This window comes from Hyaena hyaena, unplaced genomic scaffold (genome assembly GCF_003009895.1).
Source record: "Hyaena hyaena isolate Hyena2069 unplaced genomic scaffold, ASM300989v1 scaffold_618, whole genome shotgun sequence".
Lineage (NCBI taxonomy): Eukaryota > Metazoa > Chordata > Mammalia > Carnivora > Hyaenidae > Hyaena > Hyaena hyaena.
Genome location: NW_024081250.1, coordinates 535,086 through 559,556, shown reverse-complemented (window position 1 = coordinate 559,556; position 24,471 = coordinate 535,086). Strand labels below are relative to the sequence as shown.

The following is a 24,471-nucleotide window of genomic DNA, read 5'->3' as shown; positions in this document are numbered from 1 at the left end:
TACTGGTCTGTCTCTCCCACTAGATTTCAAGTTACATGAGTTGGGTGAAGAGTATAAATATCTCATTCACCACAGCATCCCCATCCTGGCACTTGGCATTAAGTGGGTGCTTAACACATACTTGTGGTTGAATGAGTGGAATAATTTGAAGTTCCACCTTTTCCCAAATCCATATCAATATATTCTATCCTTAGTACTCATGTTGTGATAACATATGACCTTCCAGTGGTTGAATTTGACTTCACTCTTCTGACTTTTCTCAGGCATATGAAGGATCAGAATAAGAAGGTGGCCAACCTCAAGCACAACCAACAGTTGGAAAAAAAGAAGAATGCCCAGTTACTGGAAGAAGTCCGCAGGCGAGAGGATAGCATGGCTGATAATTCACAGCATTTGCAGGTGAGCTGAGGCTTCTCCTCTTTATACCTAAATAATTGGAGATTGACTTTCTCTGAAATGCATCCATTGCTGTGGAAAAATATGCACAGAAATGGGGGGCTTGCCTTAGCTCTGAGTCCAGCACTAACTGTGTACTCCCAGAGAACCCAACATGTCTTTACAAGTGTGGAGTATCATTTTCAGAATGGTGCCCAAGAAGAGCTGATTATGGTAGAAAATCTAATACTGCACAGAGCCTCTTGGTTCCTATCCTTCATCCTAAAAAGTAAGGGCTGCATTTATAAAGTTGGCAAGAAGCTTAAAACATAGAAATGTCCTCCTTTTAGAATTATATTTAAGTGGCTTTGGCGTTTGTAGAAGGGAAATGTATGCGTGTTATCATAGAAGGTATTTGAAAAAGGATACTTTCAGATAGTTTACAAAACTGGTTTTGTTTTGTTCAAAACTCTGATGCTCTGAGGCAGATCATTATTCTGTCTTCTCTGTAGAATATAGTTATCTCTGAACGGACACCCCTATCTGAGAAACCAACTGGCTGACTGAAAACACCAATTCTTCCTCATTAACCATCCCTATTTTTGGCAAAGGAGCTCTCCCCATGTACTCAATAAAACATTCATGCTAAAGCAGGGCATTTGCTTTGAAGTTCCTTTATTTATTCCAATGTGCCTTTAAACATAGTAGTTCAAGTTGGCCAGAGTTCATGTTACATTTTGCTTATTAATTAGTGTCTTTCTCTAGTTATATATTAGGTTTCCTCCTTGGAGATAGAAGAAGTTAGATAGTTTCAATATGTACTCACAGTTCATCTTTTTAATTGACCAAAAGAGAAATAAGTAATTATTCTAGTAGGAGATACAGGGAAATGTCTTGCACAAAGCATGGAACATGGAGGTTACTTAGTCAATATTAGTTTCTTTTTCCTCTGTGTCCTGCAGCTGCCTTAATGGTTTCACTCAAACCCCTTTGCTTGGATGCCTGATTTGGTTTGCACAATAGTAACATCAGATTGTTTGTTCAGGCATGGGACCACCTCAACACAGACCAGTAGCTTATTTGAATCTACAGCTACCTTCATGTTCTTGTCCCAGGATTTTGGGCCTTACTTTCCCCACCAGTCATATGAGATATTAGATTGGAGACTATAGACTGAGATAATGAGAACTAAAATTTGTAGAACATTTTATTGCCTTGTCAGGCATACAATCTCATGTTTTCTTCACCACAATGTTGGTCATTTTATGTATGGTAAAACTGGAATCTCAGAAAAGTTATGAAGCGACATGCTAGTAAAGAGTAGAAGTATACCTGACTTTGGGTCTCCCTGCCTTCAAGACACTAAGGTAGAGGAACCCTACCAGTAGTAGCTATCATTTATAGAACTTTTCAGTATACTAGGTACTGTGGCACCTGTGTAATTCTTATATGAACTGAGTTAGTTGGGACTCTTAGTTGCAAGTACCAGGAATGCAACTCAGTCTTTACTAAGCAGAAGAGAGGAAAGGGGAATCAGTTAACTGCAAAGGACAATTAACTGAAGGATGGACTTCAGGCCTGACTTCCTTCAGATATTCCAACAGTGGCATCAGGAATCTGTCTCTGTCCTACTCACAGTTGCACTCTGTTCTTTGTTGCTTTGATTCTTAGGAAAGCTGTCCACAGTGATGCCAACCATGGCCATCAGCAGTCACCCTCCATTGTGAGTGCAGTCACCCTGAGGGAGGAGAAAAGTTCTTTCTTAGTGGTTTTAGCAAAAGTTCAAAGAATGAAAGAATGCATATATTGGCCAGGCCAGGGTGTGATCACCTAGAGCTTAGGGGATAGGGGCTAGCCACACCCAAGTCATATGGGCTGAGTGTGGGAGTAGGTGACCTCCCACAATAAAGAAAGGAGTATGTTACTAGAAGGGATGCTGGATAGTAAAACTACAGAGATGAACTACAGCCACCATATGGGGTGGATTAACCGCTATCCCATTTGATATATGAGAAGAAGGAGGCTCTGAGAGGTTATATAACTTGCCCCAAGATTACTCCACAACCATCTTTAGATGGTTACAGTTCTGGAGAAGAGTTATAAGAGAATGGCAAGAAAACTGTCAAGTGGTGGAGAGTCTTCATGAAGTGGTTGAGGTTAGAGCTGAATGAGTCCGACATGGGAGGGATGCAGCAGTAGGAACGGCACTCCAGGCAGGAGAACCATCAGCAAAGGCAGAGTCTGAGTAGAGCAAGGTACAGTCAGGACACAAAACATAACAGACAAATTGAGTATGGTTTTCAGTGACTCAAGTATTACTATCTTTCTTTAACTGATTTTGGAGCTTGAATGCCCAGGATTTATTCCAAGTTTCAGAATTCACTAACTGAATGTCCTTAGGCAGATGACTTACTCTCCCTTGGCCTCAGTTTCCTCATCTGTAAAATGGGATTAATCATAATTACATGTACTTCATAATTGCTCTGAGGATTAAAGAGACCATGCATACAGAGAATTTAGAATTGTACTTGGCACAATCTATGCTCACAGTAAGTGTTAATGATTAACTGTTATTATGATAACAAGGAATTAAAAGGAACATTTTGTGAAATTGTTGTCTATGATATATGTGGGTATTTATACAGTTCTATTCTGTTATATGTAGAGCATCAAAGTTGCTGTCATTTCTTTATATAGTCATTTCTTTTCTAAGGACACATCTAGTGTGGAAATTAATGTCTTATTTTGACTCATGAACTTTTGCATAGCAATATTTTTATAAAGGGCCTTAATAACTACCTCACAGACTTATTCATAAAAGATAGCATAGTCTGGAATTGCTTAGTTGCATTCCTGACCACCCCAAATAAAGGATAGCATTTGAAATGCAATAAAAAGTAATCACGATTAATTTTGATGAAAATGTTTCTGGTTAAGGTTAATAGAGAGTGAAACTCCCACTTTCTTGGATTGTTAAGCAGATATACTCAGATGGAATAATTACTGCCTTTTGAAGACAGAACTTTCCTTTTTTGGGGCATTTGAATTTTTAATCTTACTGTTGTTTTAAGTATTTCCTGTTTATGAGTTAGCTTCTTAAGACTTTTAATGAGTGTCTGTCAACTAGGATCTGGTTTGGTTGGTTAGGTGGTTGACTGGTTGATTGGTTGATAGTTATGGGATTGGCACCTACTAAATTTGATTTTTTTCTTCATTAGTTTTTTTGTAATGGTTGGACATACTGACTTCTTGATTTCAACCAACCAAATAGGTATCATATCCAGAGAAATCTCAGGTAGAGTATATCCTGCAACAATAGTGGCTGTTGGATAAGGCTCCAAAGGAGAGATTGAAGGAATTCAACCTGTTATTAAAATTGGAGACAAAATTGTATATATTCAAACCAGGACATAATAGCAACAGGCAAAAACTGGGCCATTTTAGTCCAATCTAGATATATAGCCATGCTAAGAAACATTTCACAAACCCAACTTTCTTTAGTTCTTAGGTTTATAGTTTTCTGCAGAAGTTGCAAACTCAGATGACTTCAGGGTCTAGGCTATTAGCATAAATAACAAACAGGTTTGCATGTAAGAAAAAATTATGATGTCTCATTCTTTCAGCCTCTCTTTTAATTTTTCTTTTTGGTAGAGATGTATCAGTTAGCAATTGCAATAATAATACTGTGTAGCAAATCATCCCGACACTCACTGAATTTAAAGCATCAGTAGTTATTCTCACAGATTTTTCAGGCTAAGTGGCTCAGCCTCTCCAGGGTAGGATTGAGTGGGCATGCCTGTTTCTCACTGCAGGTCTGTAGGTGGCTGGAGCAGCTCCATTCCACATGTTTATTCTGAGACTCAGGCTGAAGGGGTGTCAGTGACTTAGGGAAAACTCTTCTGATGATAGTAGCAGAGGCACAAGAGAGTAAACAAAAACATGCAAGGTCTCATAAAGTCTAGATTTAAGCTGACACTTTTTCACCCCATCCCACAGGCCAAAGCAAGGCACATGGCTGAGCAAATAAGCAAGGATTGGGGAAGTACATTCTACCCATGAAGGAAACATTTTAAAGGGGCAGATACGAGGAAGGGTGAGGACTTGAAACCAATTGTTCAATCTGTCAAAAGAGATAGGATTTGGAGAAATATTTCTCTACATAGGAAAAAACAATAACATAGACATAATGAAAAATTACATCTGCAATGGCCTTAGTTTATGGAAATGATAGAGAGTGGTAGGAACTGTGAAGAACTCAAGAGCCCATGGCTTATCAAAAGGAACTGAGACCACTAAGCTTTGGCTGAATGCTACCACAAAGGTGGGTCTAGGGTTGAGAGACTCTCTGATTGCCACAAAATAGAAATTTTTTATGTGAAATGTATGGATTTGATTCATTTTTAGAAAACCACTGTGGGCCCAGTGAAGCACATATGCAGATGAATTGACTATTCGTTTTGTCTGTTGCACAGCCCTGCATTCTGATCCCACTGGGTTCTCATGAAGAGTGAGAAGAGAAGTGGGTGAAGAGACCAGCACCCTAGTAAGCTCAGCTTGATCCATTGAGGAGAGAGGACAGTTTGGTGCATTTGTCCTGAGTCCTTTTTTTTTTTTTTTTTTTTTGTCTTTTTGTCTGAAAATACCTTGAATACCTTGAATTATTGCCCCTTGGAGGGAATACCCACAATCTAAAGGAATAGAGAGTGTTCTTGATTTAACTTCTTTTGGAGAATTTGGCAAGGAGAGCAGTAAGGGAAAGATAAAGAGCCATGAAGCTGAGCTGTCCAGTTTTGAAATACCGACCCTTATTACTATTAGCTCAGGAGTAAAGCTGGGAACTTCTCTGACTCTCAGTTTTTTTCATTCATAAGTGGGAATTACAGTCTCTACCTCCCTGGGTGGGTTAAATAAGATGAGCTTTATGAAAGGGCCTTGCACAGTACCTGATCTATGTAGGGTTCAGTTACTAAAGCTCTCTCCCAGAGAGACTGATAATGAGCTTTTAGCCATAGAAGACAGTGACCACTGGGAGTATCGTCCAACAAATCCTTTGCAACTATTTTATACTGATGAGTAATACATATATAGAACACATATCAGCAAATGAAAGTTTCCAATAAAGCATTAAACAGCATAATGGGCAATAAGGAGGAAAAATTAAAACATTTTTCAAGTTTCTGTTGAATTGTGTGTGAAAGGTAAATGTATAAGATCATGATTTTTTTGGGGGGTATAATTCTGTAGAACTGATCCCCAGAAAACAGATTATGGACAATGATATTTATGTCTGGCCTTGGGGCTTTGGGCTTCTGTGTGTCCCGTTAGAGATTGCATGGAGATTTTTCAAGGTGACTTTCCGGAGATTCACACTAAATCGTCATTACCAGAATGGGATGCATTCCCACCCCCTACCCCCAACCTCTAGCTATTTCTTGCTGAGTAAATATACCAATTTGAAATCCCATTGGACATCTTTGTAGATTTTGGCTGCGTTTTTCCCTGTGCAGTTATCGAGTTAATGAACTAACATTCTAAGAAATGCACAAGCCAATATTTTATGCTCTTTTTCTGTTGTATGTCTGCAAAATTCTCTTCAATTTATTGCCTGAAAACTAAAGTCTGTTCTTGTGTGCTTCCGTTTCCAAATTATAGGTTCCCAGGGAACTGTAAAGTTTCTTCTCTGCCAGTGGTTAAACCCAAGTGTGATCAGTTTAAAAAGCAAATGAATGTTCCCATTTGTTCTTGTCCTTTTAGTAAAGTTTTAAACCATAAAAAAAAGCTAGAAAGACAATTTTATTTTTCAATTTGTGCATGTCAGTACATCCATATCTTTTTTCCAAGGGGACTTCCTTTATTTTGCTTCTCCAATTAGAGTTAGAGTCCGCTAACAGAGGAAGTGTAACAAACAACATAAACTTCAAAAAAAAGCATAGCTTTCAGCAAAACATATAGTTTATTATGAAGTTCCCAAGCATTGGTAAGTTGTTTCTTTGCAGAGGGACACATATGTTTTAAGCAGCAATTTTTTAAGCCTCATATCTATATGTTCATCTCTCCAAGTCACTGAGTTAAGTTCATTTCTCTTTCAATTCCCTAAGCTTAAAATTGTTACTCTAACTGTGATCTATGTTCCTGTGTTATGGTACACTTCTAAGTACTGCCATTAGAAGAAACCTGACCTGTGGAGTTAAGAGATCCATCATTGTCAAAACACGTTTTTTTCAGTTTCTAGTTTCTCATGGCCATTCGGTAGGCATGGTGTAGAGTGATTTAGGGAGGCTCCATTTCAGCCATCTTGTTCAACATATGGAAAGATACTAAAGTTATCTGAACACAGGCTTAAAAGAAAAATCCACATTTGTTCAAAGTTGCATTAGAATTTAATATGATTTCTTTTAACACTGTAAGGTGTTTTGTTTGCCTTAGGATTTTCAATCTTGAGTGTAGAGATTGGGATGTTCCATTAAGTTGTGAATAAATTCCATCACATTGTTGACATGTGGACCAAACCACATCCAACATTTCCAGACTCTGTTCATGGTTTCAGACAAGAAATACTCAAGTATTTGCAAGTCTGCTGAGGACACAAAATGTTGGAGGACAGGACTGAGGTTTAGTACAGAAATTCCTTCTTTCCTTGGGGATTTATTTTAGCATTTGTTTTTCTTTCATACTGTAATCCCCCATGAGCCAAAAATGACTTTTGTTGCAACAGGTTCCTATAGGCAGTCCCAAAAAAATCTTATTTGACAATTAGTTTCTGGTAGCCTTGAGTTGAATCGTTACTCTTTTTAGTAACTCATAGACTATCAGAGGTGACGAGGCATCCTTTGCAATTTATTTAAGAACTAACCAGTTTTAGAAATGTTCCAAGAAGGCCAGTGAAATCGTGTAAATAAAACTGCTGTATGTGGATTTTTTCTTCTTTCCTCCCAAAAAAATATTGCTTGTTTTTCCAAATGTGCAGTAACTTGCATGTTTCTTCTGAGAAACATCTTCTGCATTTTCCTGAGGATTTGTGACCTAATCCTCCACTTGATACAGCCCCTCTATACAAACACAATATATTTCTATGGAAAAGAGAGGTTTACCCTTAATCAAGTGTTGCCTAATCTACCTACTAAATTACCCCCTGGAGACAGAGTGGGGTTCATTATTCTTTTCTGAAGGGTTTTCATGTTTTACTCAATTAGTGGTTGTTAGATAGTCTTCAGCAAAGTGCATGTTTGTTTGTCAAAGACTGAAGATCTTACAGAATGAAATGCATCATATTTGTCTAATGAAATCATTATTATTATGGAAGTGGAGTCCTGAATGCCCTGGGATGACAAAGCTTAAGGAGATGGGAGATGGAGAAAGGAATCTTGCTGGAATAATATGGTAATCTCTTACTCGTTTTGAAGGAGGTTACTAAGGAGGATCAGACTGTTTTTTAGATATTATACATTTTCTATTTTGGGGCCCTGAAATATACATTGTTAAGGGAAAGACAGCATGCATCCTCCCCTATGCTCTCCAGTGAGAATTAGAAGCATTCATAAATGTGCTTCAGCTTGCTTTATAGAATCTGTCTTTCTTCTCTCTACCTTTAACTCTGACCTCTGAGCTTACTTTAAGGTGAGGCTTGCACCATAAACTAGAAACATCATTTTCATATGCTTAAAATCACTGCAGATGATCAGCTTAGTCAACAGCTACAACAACCAATCCCAGCCAGAGCTCTGGGTGCTTCTCAAAGTGTTTCCATGGGGTAATCTTCATGCTGGATCTTCCCATTGACCTTGGGGACTGGGTAGAGTCAAGTTTGTATGTTTCCGTTGTATAGGTGGGGAAACTGAGCCTCAGACAGGTGTTCACTGACTCATCTGCAATTGTAGGTATCCTTAAAGGCAAATCTTTGAGGAGGTGCCTGCGCTTAAGAGATTTTCCTGTGAAGGGCGCCTGGATGGCTCAGTTGGTTGAATGTCCAACTTTGGCTTAGGTCATGATCTCATGGTTTGTGAGTTTGAGCCCCACATCAGGCTCTGTGCAGACAGCTCAGAGCCTGGAGCATGCTCTGAAGCAGCAGGTCTTCTGTGTCTTCCTCTTTTTTAGCCCGTAACCTGCTCATGCTCTGTCTTTTGTCTGCCTGTCTGTCTGTCTCTCTCTCTCTCAAAAATAAATAATCATTAAAAAATATTTTTAAAAAAAGAATTTTTCCTGTGAAGGTCAGAATAAACCTCAGGTTTTGGAAACTGAAGAAATTGCTTCCCCAGGCAAAAGTTTCTGAACCTGAATTTGTACATTAAAAGTCATTGAGAAGAGAGACCTTCAGAGTGTGTGCTTGGGAGCATCTGTAGCAGGTGCAGTATAATTTTCAAAGTAGACACAATGAAGGCATTACTGAGGAACTCACACTTTGAAGGCAAGGGATTGAAAGAAGAAAATAACTCTGACAGCACACCTTATTTTTTCAAAGGTAGAATTCACATGATAACTCACACATGGGACCCAGAAATCCCTCAAGGACAGTCATGTTCAACATGCATCAAAAAAGCCAGTATAGTTAAACCAGCTCTTCCTGGCCAGGGTAATTATGGCAAGTTTACCCTGAGATATGGCAACAAGAGGTTAGTCAGGGGAGCACCTGCAAATCACAGTGCATATCACCCCAACATCAGTACCTCTTTCTAATCGATGCTGGTATCTCAGCATGTTGCTATGCAAGGCAGAGACCTGGGCATGGTTAATTTTTAAAAATGTTAACTTTGACTTGTGGCATGTCTAGAGCATTGCTAAGCTGTATATTCAAACATTCCAGATTAAGGAAATGACAACCAATGACATGGGCAATAATTTAGATGGAAATCCTGCAAAAGGAAAATACAACTATAAAATTTGTTCCTAGTCAGTTAATAGTCTCTCCTGTAATACACATTTGGGAAATTGATAATTTGAATTTATGACACTCTTAATTTCTTCTCTGGTATTAGACTTTCCCTCTACATCTTACCTCTTATGTTGCCTGTAAAAACCCTGCAATGTTAAGCAATTGTAAGTTTTTCTTACTAGCAGAGACCTTACACTTTATTTAATAGAAGCCCCTTGCTTTGCTGCTGAGGGAAGTCAGGCCCAGCAAAGGCACACAGTCTGTTCAAGACTCCAGAGGGAATTATTGGCAGAGGGGTGATCAGAGCTCAGGCCTTTTGCATCCTTGTCTGGTGGCATTTGTGTAGCCCACTGATGTTATAAGATATGTCTGCCTTCAGTAGGATTTGAATCATTAACCTGTAAGCCCCAAAGTTGGGCCTTTGCTCTCTCAGTGCTGGATATTAGATTGGTCATTTAAGATGACATAAAATGATTTCTCACAATACACTAAGCTTTATGCAGTATTTATAAACAGGGTATTCTGTCATCTCTATGACTCTTTAATGTCTTTAAAATTTGAATACCTAAAGAAGTGGCAAATTGATGGTGAACATTGGGGGAATGGGCTATATAACTTAGGACTTTTTAGATGGTAATTAAAGATCAGTTTAAGTTATTTATATCTTTGCCACGTTCCCTCATCCATAAAGGGATGTTACCTGTAAAGGGACTCAGGAAGTCTCTTGTCATGGAAGAAATGTGGATTGCTTAAATATTTCAGCAATAAGAATATTAGCCACTACTTTTTGTTGAGCAATGAACTATCACAAGGATAATGTCTTTGGTTTAGTTCCTCGTGAAACTGAGAATGAGATTAACATGCAGGAGGTTTATTGAGAGTCGGGGATCTCAGGAAGAGAGAGAAGTAGGACTGGGCACCTGAGAAGTTGAATTGAAATGTAGTTGCAAGGGATGCTCAGTATTTCCTGTCAGCACCCATGGAGTTGGTGGCCATTTTGAGGGAGTTGACTGACCCCAATTGAGATGAGAGGGCTGGGCCTTTGTTACCCCTCATCAATAAGTAAGTGGATCCTGGCAACCTCTGGGAAGGGTATAACCTTGGAAGACACATCCCTGGCAGCTGAGGAAGGAATGCCTTATGCATGAAGAGGAATCTGGGCAACACACCACTTCATCTACAGTGAGTACCTGATATGTATGTGGTGCTCTCCTCTTTGACGCCCATGGAAGACACACGCAGTTGATCTCAAGACTCTTGCTTACCCAGCTTCATGCTTCTTTTCAATATAAAAGACCAAACCTAGTTAAAAACTAATCCTAGTTGGCCAAGTTGCTCTGTATTGACTTGTTTAATCTTCCCAAGAAGCTTCCCAGGTAGCTACCATCTTTGGAACCATTGTACAGTTGAGAAGATTGAGACATGGTGATGTTAAAAAGAGAAAGAACTGGCATTCTTTCTCAGGTCTCAGTCATGAGTGGGGGCACCCCTCTCTCCTGTGCAGACTGTTTCTTTATGACTACTGGCCCCAGTAACTATGGCAACAGTGAAGATGATGGTCAGGCTACTCCAAAAATGAAAGAATTAGGTAGCATAAATGTAGGTAAGGAGGACTCACGTGAATTTTGTGGAATAGTGGATAAGTTTTTTTTAACTAATGGGAAAGATTGTGATGCTTCTTCAGGACATGCAAGGGTCTGCCCTGAGCTCTGCAAGGAGCCCTACTGATGTTTTTTGAGGACTTCTGTGTGCCAGGTACTGTGCTACCTGTTGCAGTTTACCAGTTGGTTAGACAAGATTCTTTACCTTTGAATATCTCAAGATCTTTCTTCTGACTAAAGATGTCCTTCCCTGGGCATCTGATTTGCTGCAGCTTCTGTAAGTGAACCAGATCGTGTGTTCTTTGGCTGCTGCTTGCTTTGGAATAAAAAACCATTGGAAGGAGATAGCTCTGAGGGTATGTCTGTAGCTGGAGCCTTGGCTCTGGCAAATCAGAACAGAAGCTTTTAGAAGGCTATCTGAACCACAGTTCTGCCCTGAGCTACAAGGAGCTGAGTGGGTAAGGGATGAGAGTACCAAGGGAGTTGGGGATGTGGGTTCTAGTCCTGGCTCAGTCATTTAATTAACCATGTAATCTTGGGCAAGTGATTCTTTTTCCTCTCTGATCCGTTTTGTCATCTACAAAATGAGATGCTTATATTGAGGTAAGGCCCCTTTCAACTCTGAGATCCTGCCATCCTGAGACTAACTTAAGAGTGCATGCATGTGATGATTAAAGGTGCCATCTGAGAGGCCACCTTATGAACAACTGTGGATGCTGCTGCCCACACAGAGCATCCATGTCAGTAGCAAGGATGTCCTCCAGTTGGGAATCCATTGGTCTTCTTCAGTACCAGCCATGGTACAAATGCTTTAGCTGGCTTTAGGTATAATTTATTCTAAAATCTTTCTGTTCTCTGTCTGAAGTGTCATGCCTACCATTTTGAGAAGACTTTTGTAGTGTGCACTAAAATATAATGTTTCCTTTCTTCAGAGTAGTTGGTTATAATAACACATCCACCAATCGCTTCTTTTTTAGTATAAGATAAAGATTAGAACTGTGAGTCTGGACACAGGATACACAATGCAGGAACTCCTTAGAATTGAGCCACCTGGGTTTCAGACTTCTTTCTCAAGAGCAGGAGCTATGTGTCTTTTAAATGTAATTGTTGGTGAAGTAGACTATTATTTTAATAAGCCACTATATCATAGTGGCTATTTTCCTCCTCAACTATGTTGGTCATAATGAACTGTGGGAAAATGGAAAGAGACTAATTTGACAAAAACCGGGTTGATATGATCTAGGTTCACATTTCCCAAAGCATGTTTATCAAAGTGAACTTCTATGAGATACCATTAGAAGAAAGGATTCCATTTGTCAAACGTTTTTGGAAAACAATACATTTTTAAAGTCAAGTTTAATGTTCTTTAACCCAAAATTTCTCCAAATCATTTAACAAAAAGAATTTTTCTTTTCCTGGAATATCTATTCACATTGCAAAAAGTTAGCATTTTATGGAACTTGGGTAAATGCTGATTCAGACAATTCACAGTGCTGATAACTGAGATATACAATTAGGTGTTTGATTATAGTTTGAGATTGGAAAAAAAAAAACTCTGCAGTGACACTGTATTAAACATAAAATTATCTTTGTTGAATAAGAATTCACCTGGGCATCATGCAATGTCTTTGTGCCTGCCACTTGATTAAAAAGCAGTTTTGTTAGAATGATTGGCCAAGAGAATTCTACCTCTGATATACTTTTTTAAAATTTCACCTCGTTTAAAAAGCTGATGTGAAGCAAACCTGAAAAATGTTTATGACAGGCACAGTGATATTTCCTATTACTTCTTGATTTTGGGATCTACACTTCTGATTATAAGCCCACATAATGCTATGCCCCAAATCCAAATTAGATGAAGAATGTTTTGGAGGAAGATGTGGAAATTATTCCAGCCTTAAAATATACAATTGAATTATTTTAGGTATTTGTTGTCACTTCTCATTTGGACACAGTTTTGCTTTCTTCCCGCTAAAGCCGTTCTTTGGAATGTAGACTATAGTGCTCTAGGTTCCTGCTCTGCTGTCAAAATCAATTATACGGGCTGAAAATGAAGCACAGAGCGTCCCTGTGTTATTACTAGTAGGCTTGTTTTTATTTTGGTTGTATTTTTTTGGCTGTGAAAGGATCTTTATGAGAAATTAGAAAACCGCAAATTTGAACATGTTAACGGTTAAACAATATAACCTTGAATGTATGTATGTCTCCTGGATGCCTGAGTCTGATCATAAATGAGCCTCTAATTTCTGAATGAACTGTACCTCTCTTAACCTGGTTTAATAAAGGCCTTACCCTTTTAGTTATCTTTCAAGGTTATTTTGCCCCTTACTCTAAATGGAGCTTAAGGCCATACTAGACTGTGGCTTGGTCACATGGATAAAGTCTCACTTCACAGGAATTGCTGCATGTACACTGGAGTTCAGTGTTTGAGAAAGGGTGGTTAGCAGTGCATCTTCAGGGGCTAGGTAGTCTGGGAGGTGTATTACAGCCAAATGAGGACCCTCTTGTCAGCTGTAATAAGTTTTGTAACATTTTAAATTCTTCAGACTTATTTTTCCCCCACATAAAAATAAGGTCATATATATCTCTATATTTTAAAGCTTATGAAATCAAAGTGTCATTTATGTATTCATTCATTCCACAGCCATTTGTGTCCGGCTCTGTACTAACCTCTTAGGTTTCTGAGACCAGGTTCTTCTTTTCTCTCATTTTGTCTGATGGATAGACAAAACCATAAAGACATAAACATAAGACATACCACGAGATGGGGAAATATAACCCAAAGAGATTTTTAAAAATAGGTTGGACTAGGTAGCAGTACAAGTTCAGAAGATGAACACTGTACACTGGCTTCCCTGCAAATGTTTTCAGGCTGAGGGCTGGACCCTTTCCCTGGTTCTAATGATTACTTCCTCCCATCATCTATGAGTTAGGAAATATCATTGTATATACCCCAATATAAGCCACCCTGATTATATAGCCATCTACTATTTCTAAATCTCATAAAGTATGTTCAAGGTTGAATATATTAATTTATAGGGGGTGTAGATAAAATAGTCAGGATGTCTACTTATGATGTTTATTTTGTTTATTTGGCTACATCTAAATCACTTTAGTTGGTTACATCTAAAATCACTGATTACTTTTTGCCACTGTTATATTTAATGGCAGAATCTCACCTGAACTGTCCACAAGCATTCTTTACTCCAGAGCCAGTGATCCTCCAGAAGAGCTTTTCCATCACCTGGTACAGACTCCCAGTCTAGTTGCCTTGGCCTCTGAGCACTTTGACCCCCAGTACTTTGGAAATACATATATGAACAACTCAGTGGAGTCTTACACAAAGCCACAGACATCCATTCACATAACATTAGCAGGGCTTGTTTTATAATTTTTGGATACATGTAAATATTTTTGTATCTCTTAATCATGTAGAGCTATAATTGCTTTTTCTATGGTGTGCTTTTACCACACTGGTTAAGGGCATGGATTCCAGGGTTAATTCCTACTGTTGCCACTTGCTAGCTGTGTGATGTGAGAAAAGTTTCTGGATCTTAGGTGATGATAGTACCCACCTCCTAGTGCTGTGGTCATTTAGGAAACAGCACTCAGCACAGAGTACACACTGGCCAGTGCCACGAGGATGCTGATGAGGCTGTTGATGTTGGGTTGTTGTTCCATGTTTACACTTGTTAGGGAGCCCCAGAGACCTCACCCTAGCCTGTGTCACCCTGCAGGATTGGCCCTGGTTTGCTTTGAGACCTCTCTCCTCCCATTGTCTCCTTCACTGACTACACCAGCACACCAGTCTCCAAGTCTGCCTGCCCTTGGATCTTGGAACTTGCTTTGCCCTTGACTAGAATGTTCTTTCTTCAGATGCATATGTAACTTATTTCTTCACTTCATGCAGATATCTGCTCAAATGCAGTCTCCTCAGAGAGCCTTCTCTGAATGTTCTTTCTTATTAATTGCTCTTGTAATTCTTTATGTCCCAACCTCACTTTATCTTTCTTCATCATGCATAGCATAGCCTAAACATAATACAGTTATTAGTGTACTTGTCTCCTAGCTGTCTTTCCATGAGCATACGGGACTTTGTCTATCTCCCTTCCCAGAATGTCAGATTCTCTAATGTATCTAGAACAGGGTTGGCCCTTGGTAGGTATTTAATAAATATTTCTAAGTGAATGAATGAATTATATGATAAGTGAGCAGAAAGGATAATAAGCTCCCATAACATTTTTGTGGATTGGGAGCTGCTGCCTGGCACAGAGAGAGAAGGACTGGGGAACTCTGTCCTGGAGGGAAGAGGATTGCCTCCCCCTGGTCAATAGTATATGCTGGGAGCTTGGAGAGAACAGAGAAGTGTTCCAACTATGACTCTATGGAGACCTCCTTGGAGGTGAGGGCTTGTGTCTTACTCGCTGCTGCTGTTTCAATGCAAGTAATAATATAACTTATTTTTAATAACTGTGGGATAAGTAAATAGCTGAATAATCAGACAATAGAGGATGTACCATCTAGACCTTGTCATGAGGTTTGTTCGAACAGGGTTTTCCTGCAAGAGGCATTCTCGTTCACACTTAAAGATGTGCACCTTTATAGATCTGCCTTGGTTATTCTTTCTTTCTCACTTCAGCTACTGGGGGTACCATCCCCATTGGAAGCTGCTTGGAGTGAGTGTCCTGAGAGCAGGGCCAGCAACATAGTGAGGGGACCAGAGGAAACCTCATTCCACCCTGGCCTCTGAGAGACTGCCTCTTGTGGCAGGCACCCTCTATACACATGTTTAGGAAACAGTCTACAAACTGCAAACATCTGGAGAAAGGTGACAAAATGAGCAACGGGCCACATTGAGCAGGTTTTTCTCCTGTCTTAGTTCTGCAGTGAAGCCATTCCATTGTGAGTGTTCAGGTCTTTGATCTGGTTAACTGTTGTAAGAGTGAATTTTTTCATTAGGAATAAGTTTCTTTATTGTTAACTGGCAGATGGGTGGAGTCATAGAGACATTCATCACTATGCAGTGGGTATTCATCACTATGCATTCATCACTATGCAGCCAGGCACCATGTAGGGGGCACTGAGTCAGCATAAGTGTGATGTCTATATCATTGCTGCCATCTTCAATAGTCTAGTTTTGACACTGTCATTTCCAAATGCATGTTTCCCTTGTCAGCCACCACACAGTGGAGCTCACATACACTTCCCTGCATAGCTGTTACTCAAAAGTAACAGTAAGTAATTGAGTAAGCAATTCTGCAACACTCCTGGCCATTTTATAAACTGCACAAGGTTCCTTACTCTTTTGTAATCACAGCACAAGTTTCTTTCCTAAAACCAGAGTTTCCCATTGTGATCAGCAGACTTATTCTCCACACTTGGTTCTCAAAGACATGTGACTATTAAGTTATGCTGCTGGCAAGATACTTTGTCACACACACCAAAAAAAATGTGCCAGACTTTGGCAATGATTCCAAAGAGTAGTTTCCCAAAATGTCTTAGAGAAAAGCCTGGCTCTTTGGAATAAGTAACAGCCTCCAAGGTGACTCCTTAGAATAGGGATGATGTACATGGAGATGACATATTGTCAACTTATCCTTTTTTCCTCAGACAACATTTTAAAATTTTGAAATGAAGCAAGCTACTTTTTAGGCATCATATGAATAATACACTGATTGAGTTTCCAACTTTTCAAATGGCTGCTTCTATACTATGAAAGATTCAAATAATTTACCACTACACGAAAACTTTATGTTGCCATCATTATGTTGACATTCTGGATGCCAGTGACTCCTTGGAGGCCTAAATTATCTAGAAAATTCCCTGAGTTTTTCCTGATTTCCTTTATTACTCTAGATTTGGTTTTTGTTCCTTTCCCAGTACCCCTTTCTTAGTCGAAGCCTCAAATCAATGACCATCACTTTTCATTCTTTTATCTATAGTTACACAGGTGTGTAATCTATTGGCCCTCCTTCCACTTTGTGGCTGGGTGGTATTGAGATTTCTTAATCTTGCTGTGCCTCAGTTTTCTCTTCTTTAAGAAGGGGATAAGAAGACTGCCTCACATGTTTGCATGAACCAGTGACATCTCATTGTAAGGTCATTGCCACAGTTCTTTGTGCATGGAATGTGCTCAGGAAATGACAGACACAAGGACTTTTGCCATCATCACCAACACTGTCGTTAGCATTGACAAAATAAAGTCATTTTCTGATATGATTGTTGAGGCCATTGTTAATTTTAGATTTTCTGTTAAACTCTCAATTCCTTGGGTTGTATGTACTATATTAAAGATTTGCATGCCTGTTCTGGTAGTTTAGCATTGATTGATTGGGAGAAAAATCTAAGACTTATGTCTTCGTATATTTTTTTCAAGCGTCGTAAATTTTTAAAACTTTTCTTAATGTTTGGCAGTAAGCCATATCCTCATTGTTTGAACACATGTGCACATATGGTATATATGCATGTCTATAGGTATACATACACACATATGTATATCCATTCCCAAATTGTTTTATTTTTTACTTGAAACATCATAACCTCCTTAATTCTGCTTGCTGAAGTTAGATGACTATATTTTCCACCTCTAAATTAAACACCCAAAGAATTTGACGCGTAGGCACCAAAGTGGTAGCCTTTAAAAAGCCACTAACTTCACACAGACAGATACTTGAGACAGAAAGCCTTTTCTTCTTTGTGCTCACTTGGTGTCTGGCTTCACCTGGCTGGGTGAAGTGAACTATGGGTAGGTTGAGCTAAATATGGCCTTGCATACCCACGCACAGGAGGTGGGCAAAGGGTTCCCGTAAATCGAGAGGTTGGGTGCTGTCTCCAGACTGGAGGCCATGAGAGCAAGGAGACTAAGGAGGAAATGGCATGGCTCCTGTGGCCAAGTGGTTTACCTGCAGTTGATTCGGGCCACAGAGCACACTCCAAAAGTACTTTGATGGCTATTTGGTTAATTTGATTGATGCTATGGGGTGTAGGAGGGAGGCAGGACCCCTGAATAGTATTTATAATGCCTTGCACATACAGGCTGCAGAGGCAGCCACAAAACCAAGCTAAACATAAATTTTAACTATAAAATAAATTTTAGAAATGTTCTGTATGCTTCCTCACCCGACTAAGTGCATGCAACTATTATTACCCTTTCTTCTCATATCTAAAGCATTTCGTTTGCCATCTTTATTGTTGCTTAATAAAGTTTGCAATTAAAACCTGCCCTGACCAAAATCCAGATATAGCTGATTTGCTGAGAAAGTAAGATTCTTTTCTTTGGCTTTATCTTTGCATAGAGGGCCAGTTTTTTCGCTTCCCAGCCTGAAGATTGGCACCTGTGATTTAGCACCATTATTTCTTTATTCTTCATAGTAATTAACAAGAGCATTTTTTCTTGGCCAAGCCGATGTGTTAATTACTTGCTTTTTCATGGTTCGTTGTCAAAATGTATGTGTATCTCAAGATAGACTGCTTTATTGCATCTGGGTATTTATTGAAAATAATTCCAGGATGGCGCAGTCATCAGGATGACCTATCAGTTTTGGAGGACTTTGCCACAGTTATGAGCAGGAACAGGACAGTTGCTTTTCTGAGTGCTGAATGTGTTGGGAATATATTTTAAGAGGTACCGTAAAGTGAAAGAAAGCTAATTGTGGAATGAAGAGTGTGTGGCATTTAAGCTAAGACCTGAAGCAGGAGCAGTAGCCACTCAGACAAAATGTTGGGAGAAAGAACATTGTAAGTAGAGGAAACAGTGTGTACATAGGTCCAAAGGTGAGCATGGGTTAGCTTTTCAGAGGAAAAGCACTACAAATCATTAAAAATTACCAAGAAAAATAGTATATATCTCCTAGGGTTGTTGTAAACATTAAATCTTATGCGGTTCATTAAATACTTAATCCTAGGCACACAGTAACAATAGATGTCATGATTACAACATCATTATTGCCTCCATCTGCTTTAAAGCTCTTCTCTGCACATAGTAACTCTTAAAAATACTTTAACAGACATAAAAAGAAAGGATCATTATATTTCTAGGAACCACTCAAGCCTTTTATCCTCCAGGTTGTTCATCATCCAAGGTTTTCTTGGGCCATAGCTTTCCTTAGACATACTCTCTGTCTTGACAGAGATCTGTTTTGATTCATGAATGGAGACAAGTAAATGGAAGTTGGATTGGAAACATCTATTGCAGTGATGAGGTCTTGCAGAAACATGGAAGAGACTTACATGTTTCTCTATTTACGGAAATCCAATTGGTCCTTAGTTGGTAGGGTCAAAGAGGACGAGAACTTAAAAAAGGAAGAATATTTTTCATTAAGTGTAATACAAATACAGAAAACAGCTAAAAACACATGTATGTACAGCTAATGAATTTATAACACCTTTGAATCCACCACTCATAAAAGGACCTAGAACTTTCTAGTTATCCCAGAAGCCCTCCAAGAGATATTGCTCAAACCAACTCATTTCTTTCTCCCAAAATAACCACTCTCTTGATTTCAATGGTAGTAATTGCCTTACTTTCCTTTATATTTTTTTCTTACCCAATTGTGTTCTTACCCAAATTAGATTTGCCCACTGTTTTTTGTCTGTTTAAAAACAAGATTTAGAAGTTTTACTTTGGAGGAACTGGAATGAAATAAAAGTAGCCATGTTGGGAAGACCCAAAGTCAACAGAAAATAGTAGGCAAAATTTGAAACTCAACCAGAGCTGGGGACAAGAGGAAAATCCTAGGAGAAATTGGGGAGAGAGTGGAGGTGCCTGGGAGAAGCACTCAGAGCCCCTTCCCAGAAGAATGCCTTTTGCCAGGTGAGGAGGCCTTGCCTTGGAAATTGTGCACAGCAGGATGGTAGCTCTGAGCTGGGAGTTTTAGGATGAGTTGATTGTTTATACTAGTCTTGAGTTCCTCTTTTGAAAGAGCCACAGTCATTTACCCAGAATCTGAGGCTCATTGGAGGGAGATCAACAATCAGTGGATAGGAATAACAAGAAGAAGATGAGAGTGGGAGCCTCCCTCTGCTGACCAAGGAAGAGTGACCCTGGACAAGGAGATGGAAAGAGAACCAGAGGTTGACTCTCTACCACAGGAACAAAGGGATGGTGGAACTCCCTAAGTTCAGTCATTACCTAAGGATCTTTGAGAAGGGAGAGGAGCTGGGGGGAGACACGGCCTAGTTCTGAGAAGTTACTTCCACATGGTACTTAACTTTCTAACTTCGCTATTATATGCCATTTTAAAAGTCATGCTCAACCTCCTTATAGTTATTAATGTAAACTCTGAGACCCCAAATGTAAATGGGGTTTTTGTTTTCTTTTAGAAGAACCAGGAAGATCTGGGGAGTACATTAGGAACATGACCCTTGAGGGCCTGGTGAGAGAGGAACTAGCTCAGAAAGCTTATGATAAGGCAAGTCCTGAAATGATCTCACAGCAAAGAGAGAATGGACAGGGATCCTACTTGGAACTGAGTTGTCCTCCATTCCCTAGGGGTATGGAGTTATCTGGATTTTAACTCTGGCAATGCTATTAACTAATTACATAAACATTTTTTTTTAAAAAAAAAGAAGGTGGAAGAGCTCCCTGGAGTCAGTTACTTGAAATCAGCTTTTCCTGAGTGCCAGCCACTGCACTAAACATTGGAATCAACAAAATTATAATACTACTATCCTCAGAGAGATGTCTTCTAGGCATGAAGACCAACATTGAACAGGAAATTAATGATAAGCTTGTTGAGTGCTGTGAAGGAGAGGCATGAGGGAGGATTTACCATGGGCTGCCCAGCTGGAGGATTTGGCTACAAAAGTCCGTGGTGTTCTTGTCTACCTTCTACATGTTTCACATGCAGAGAAGGAAGGTAAGGGAATAAAGGGGTATATCTTACTGAAGGCAGTGTGATTAGCTGGTGATAGAGTCAGAATTCAAACCTGATTCTTGCTTGTGTCCACAGTATAGACCTGGAAGATCAGAAGTCGGCTGTGAGAGTAATATATCTCAGTCCCTGAAAAATGATGTAAAAATCCTTGTGTGTCCTCCAGTTTGCAGGGCCTTTGTTCTCCTTTTTTATAAAATGTTCTAGGCGAGCCTGGGTAGCTCTGTCGCTTAAGCATCCTGCCTCAGCTCAGGTCATGATCTCGTGGTTTGTGAGTTTGAGCCCTGCATCGGGCTCTGTGCTGACAGCTCAGAGCCTGGAGTCTGTGTCTGATTCTGTGTATCCCTCTCTCTCTGCCCTTTCCCAATTCATACTCTGTCCCTCTCTGTCTCTCAAAAATAAATAAACATTAAAAAAATTTTTTTTTTTAGTTCCATTAGGGGAACAGTGGGAGTGTAGAAGCCAGAATCCTGGTTTCTGTTTGAATTTAGATACAGCTTGTAGCCCTTGAAATATGCTCAGGGAGCAGTTTTGCTAAACCACTGGACCTTTCACTGTTCATTTTTGTTTTTTTCTCACCCTGCATGCCTTTTTGGATTTAGTTACCTGACACTTGTGGTGCCTTAAATGTCCAGCAATTCCATGTCATTTTTCTGTAATAATTGGACATCTGTTTAATGATGTATACACTATTTAAGATAATTCAAAAATATTTTTAAAGTCACAAGAATAATAATAACTTATGAACCTAAACAGAAAATGGATGTCCATCTACTCAAATCTGGTTGAGTAATTTGAAATATATACTTACTAAAATTTTCTCCACTGTTTATACATATGCTGTCTAATGAAATACTGCTGGACAGAAAGTGTTCATCTGAGGCATGGTATGGCTGTAAAACACACAGACACACATGTGATATACATTTTATAGCTTTGTGTATTTTTCAGGCAAAACATTGAAGAAACATTGTAGAAATACTACTGTGTATAGTGAAACCTGATTTAATGGTAGCATCTTTTAGCCCTTCACCTCTACTGGCCTTTTATTTATACATGTATAATTACGATTTCCAGTTCTTGTTTCCAAGATATTTCCAAACTTGGTTTTGTCTTGACATCTTTTTTTTTCCTTGGGAACTTTTTCCAGACTATATGTTTTCTGGGAGAGTAACTCTCTCTAGCTGGAATGATCATATTGGGGTGTGGCGTGGTCTAGCCTCACGGGGTTACATTGTGGCCATCTGCCTAACTGTCCTGGCCAGAAATCTGAAAGTCATCCTGTCTCTCGGATTTCTTCCCTGTTTCTTGTCCCCCTACGCTTACATCTAATTGCTCACTAGGTCCTGTTGAGTTTAACCTGTAAGTATTTCTTGAATCTACCCTCCTCTCCATCCCTGCTATTCCCTACCTTTGTTGTGATCTGCGTGGATTATATAATGACTCCTTGACTAGCCCCTTTGCCTGCAGCCTCACTCTGTTCTGATTAATTCTCTACATTTCCTCATCAATGCCTCACCTAATATCTTCAAGGATGCCCCTGCAGGATACCCTCTCTGCTTTTTATTGGAACATCCTTTATCTTGCCCCAGCCTAACCCTCAGCCTCATTTTGCATCAGAACCTGCATAGTTTTACAGTCTGGTAGCAATGAACAGATCCGCTCCCCACACGCACTTAATCTGTTCTTTCTCTTCTCTGAGCCTTGGTCTTTGTGGCTCATCATGTTTTGAATGCCCCTACTCCCGCTTATCTTCCACAACTACCTCCTGTTTATTCTCACATCCTTCAGCTTATGTGTCAACTTCTCCAAGAAGTCATATGTTGTTCCTGCAGACTGGCTTAGGTATTTGATCTTTCCGCTTCTATAATTCCATTCTCAAGTCACAGTTTTTCTTTCTATCTCTTCCTCTGCATTTCTGTGTCTCCCCACCAAGTGTCTTTATCTTTTTAAGTCCTACTTTGTATTAAAGACAGACCATCAAATACTTCCTGGGAGAGGGATTTTTCTTCCCTCTATTAGATGTTATCTTTCAGTCTGAAATCAGATCATCTAGAATGTATATCTTTGCTTATCCTTGTATGGAACCAGCATTTATATTCCTGCTCTAAATATAAGAAACAGACCTTAACTGACTTGTCCAAGAACATTGAACTGCAGTGACTGGCCCAAGACTGAGCTACCCTGGCTCTAACCTGGTCCATACTCATCCTGCTGTATATGATTGTTTTTGAGGAGAATTTGTTAGAAGTGGCAGTGGATGAAATAACCTTGTGTTAGCTTTGAACCTGCTTTGTACCAGTTTTCAGAGCAATTGAAGGATATCACTTTTTGCATGACTCTTAGCAAGATAGTAGAGCCCATAACCAAACTGGCCCCTAATCATGTCGAGCTCACATACAGAATCCAAGAGCACATACAGACAGGATTCACTTTGAATGGCTTGAATTCCATATTCCAATACATCTAGCTTTTGTAGATGAGTGGAAATTGGGGAGTGGCTTCTGTCTTCTACTAATCTCCCCCTCAGCCTCCCTCTGAGAGAAGGGCCTTAGTTCTTGATTTTTAGTTCTCAACTCTACATTCAACCCACCTACCCACCCAAGGGCACCCCTCTTGGATTCTCTCTCTCTGCCCCTTTCTACCTCCTGCTTAGTGCTATACTTTCTGTGCCAGTTGTCCCTTCAGCTATTTGTAGGGAGAGGGGACAGTACACAGATCTGGATATAAATGGTATTCTGAAGATAAATAAAAGGAACAAGAAAGAGGCCCTTAATGAGATCTGGACCAAAGATGAAATATCTAGAACACTGGTTGCCAAACTATGATCCACAGGCCAAATACCACCTGCTACCAGTTTTTGTAAATAGTTTTGTTGGAACACAGTCATGCCCATTCACTTATGTACTGTCCATAATTGATTTTATAGGACAGGGTTGAGTAGTTGCAATAGAGACTGCATGGCCAACAAAATCTAAACTACTTACTATCTGTCCCTTTACAGAAGAAATTTGCTTGCATTGGGTTGCTTTTCTTGTATCATAGTCCTATATGTTTCAGAATCTGGGACAGTGAAAAGACATGGACAGAGACTGGGGCAAACCTGTCCTCCTACATCTGTTACTTGGTGTCCTTAGCTTAATAGTAGTAACTGTTTTTTAATGTGTAGAATTTTAGTTTAGGTAAAAATAACTGGATTGCCACCTAGACCACTATGGCAGGTAGATTCCATTTTGACAGGCAGTTCTGATTAATTGTTAGCTGTCCAAACCCTCTGTTAGTAAGGGTTGTGAAATTGCAGGCTCCATAGGACAAAGCAGTGCTGTGATTGTTTAGTGATGTCTGTCAGGATGTATGCATAGGCAGAAGGTGATTCGTTTGTCTTAAGCTAGTGCCTTCTTCCTAAAGCAGTAGGAATGTAAAGGCATGACTGACTGTCATTTAATATACCACAGTATAGCCTCTGATCCGATGGGCACTAAAAGGAGAGCCTCTCTAATCCAGAACCATCATATTTATAGCCTAGTATGGAATTGCAAAAATGACAGCTCTTGTTGATTTATAAAAGTAATAGTTGACTGAAAACCATTCTGTGTTTATAATTATATCATGAGTCAACTTTCTTTTATTGTGGTAAAATATAACATAAAATTTGCCATTTTAGCCATTTTTAAATGTACAGTTTTGTGACTTTAAGTACATTCACTTTGATATGCAACCATCCAGCTCCAGACTTTTTTTTTAATCTCCTGAA

General features: G+C 39.4%; 1 protein-coding gene across 1 annotated transcript in view; it reads left to right on the top strand.

Moving 5' to 3' along the window:
- Window positions 1-24,471, top strand: part of ERC2 (ELKS/RAB6-interacting/CAST family member 2) — a 903,427-nt gene that overhangs the window by 475,535 nt on the left and 403,421 nt on the right. The window contains exon 12 of the mRNA XM_039257435.1: window positions 264-399. Within this exon, the coding sequence (XP_039113366.1) occupies window positions 264-399 (136 nt within the window). The remainder of the gene's footprint in view (window positions 1-263; window positions 400-24,471) is intronic.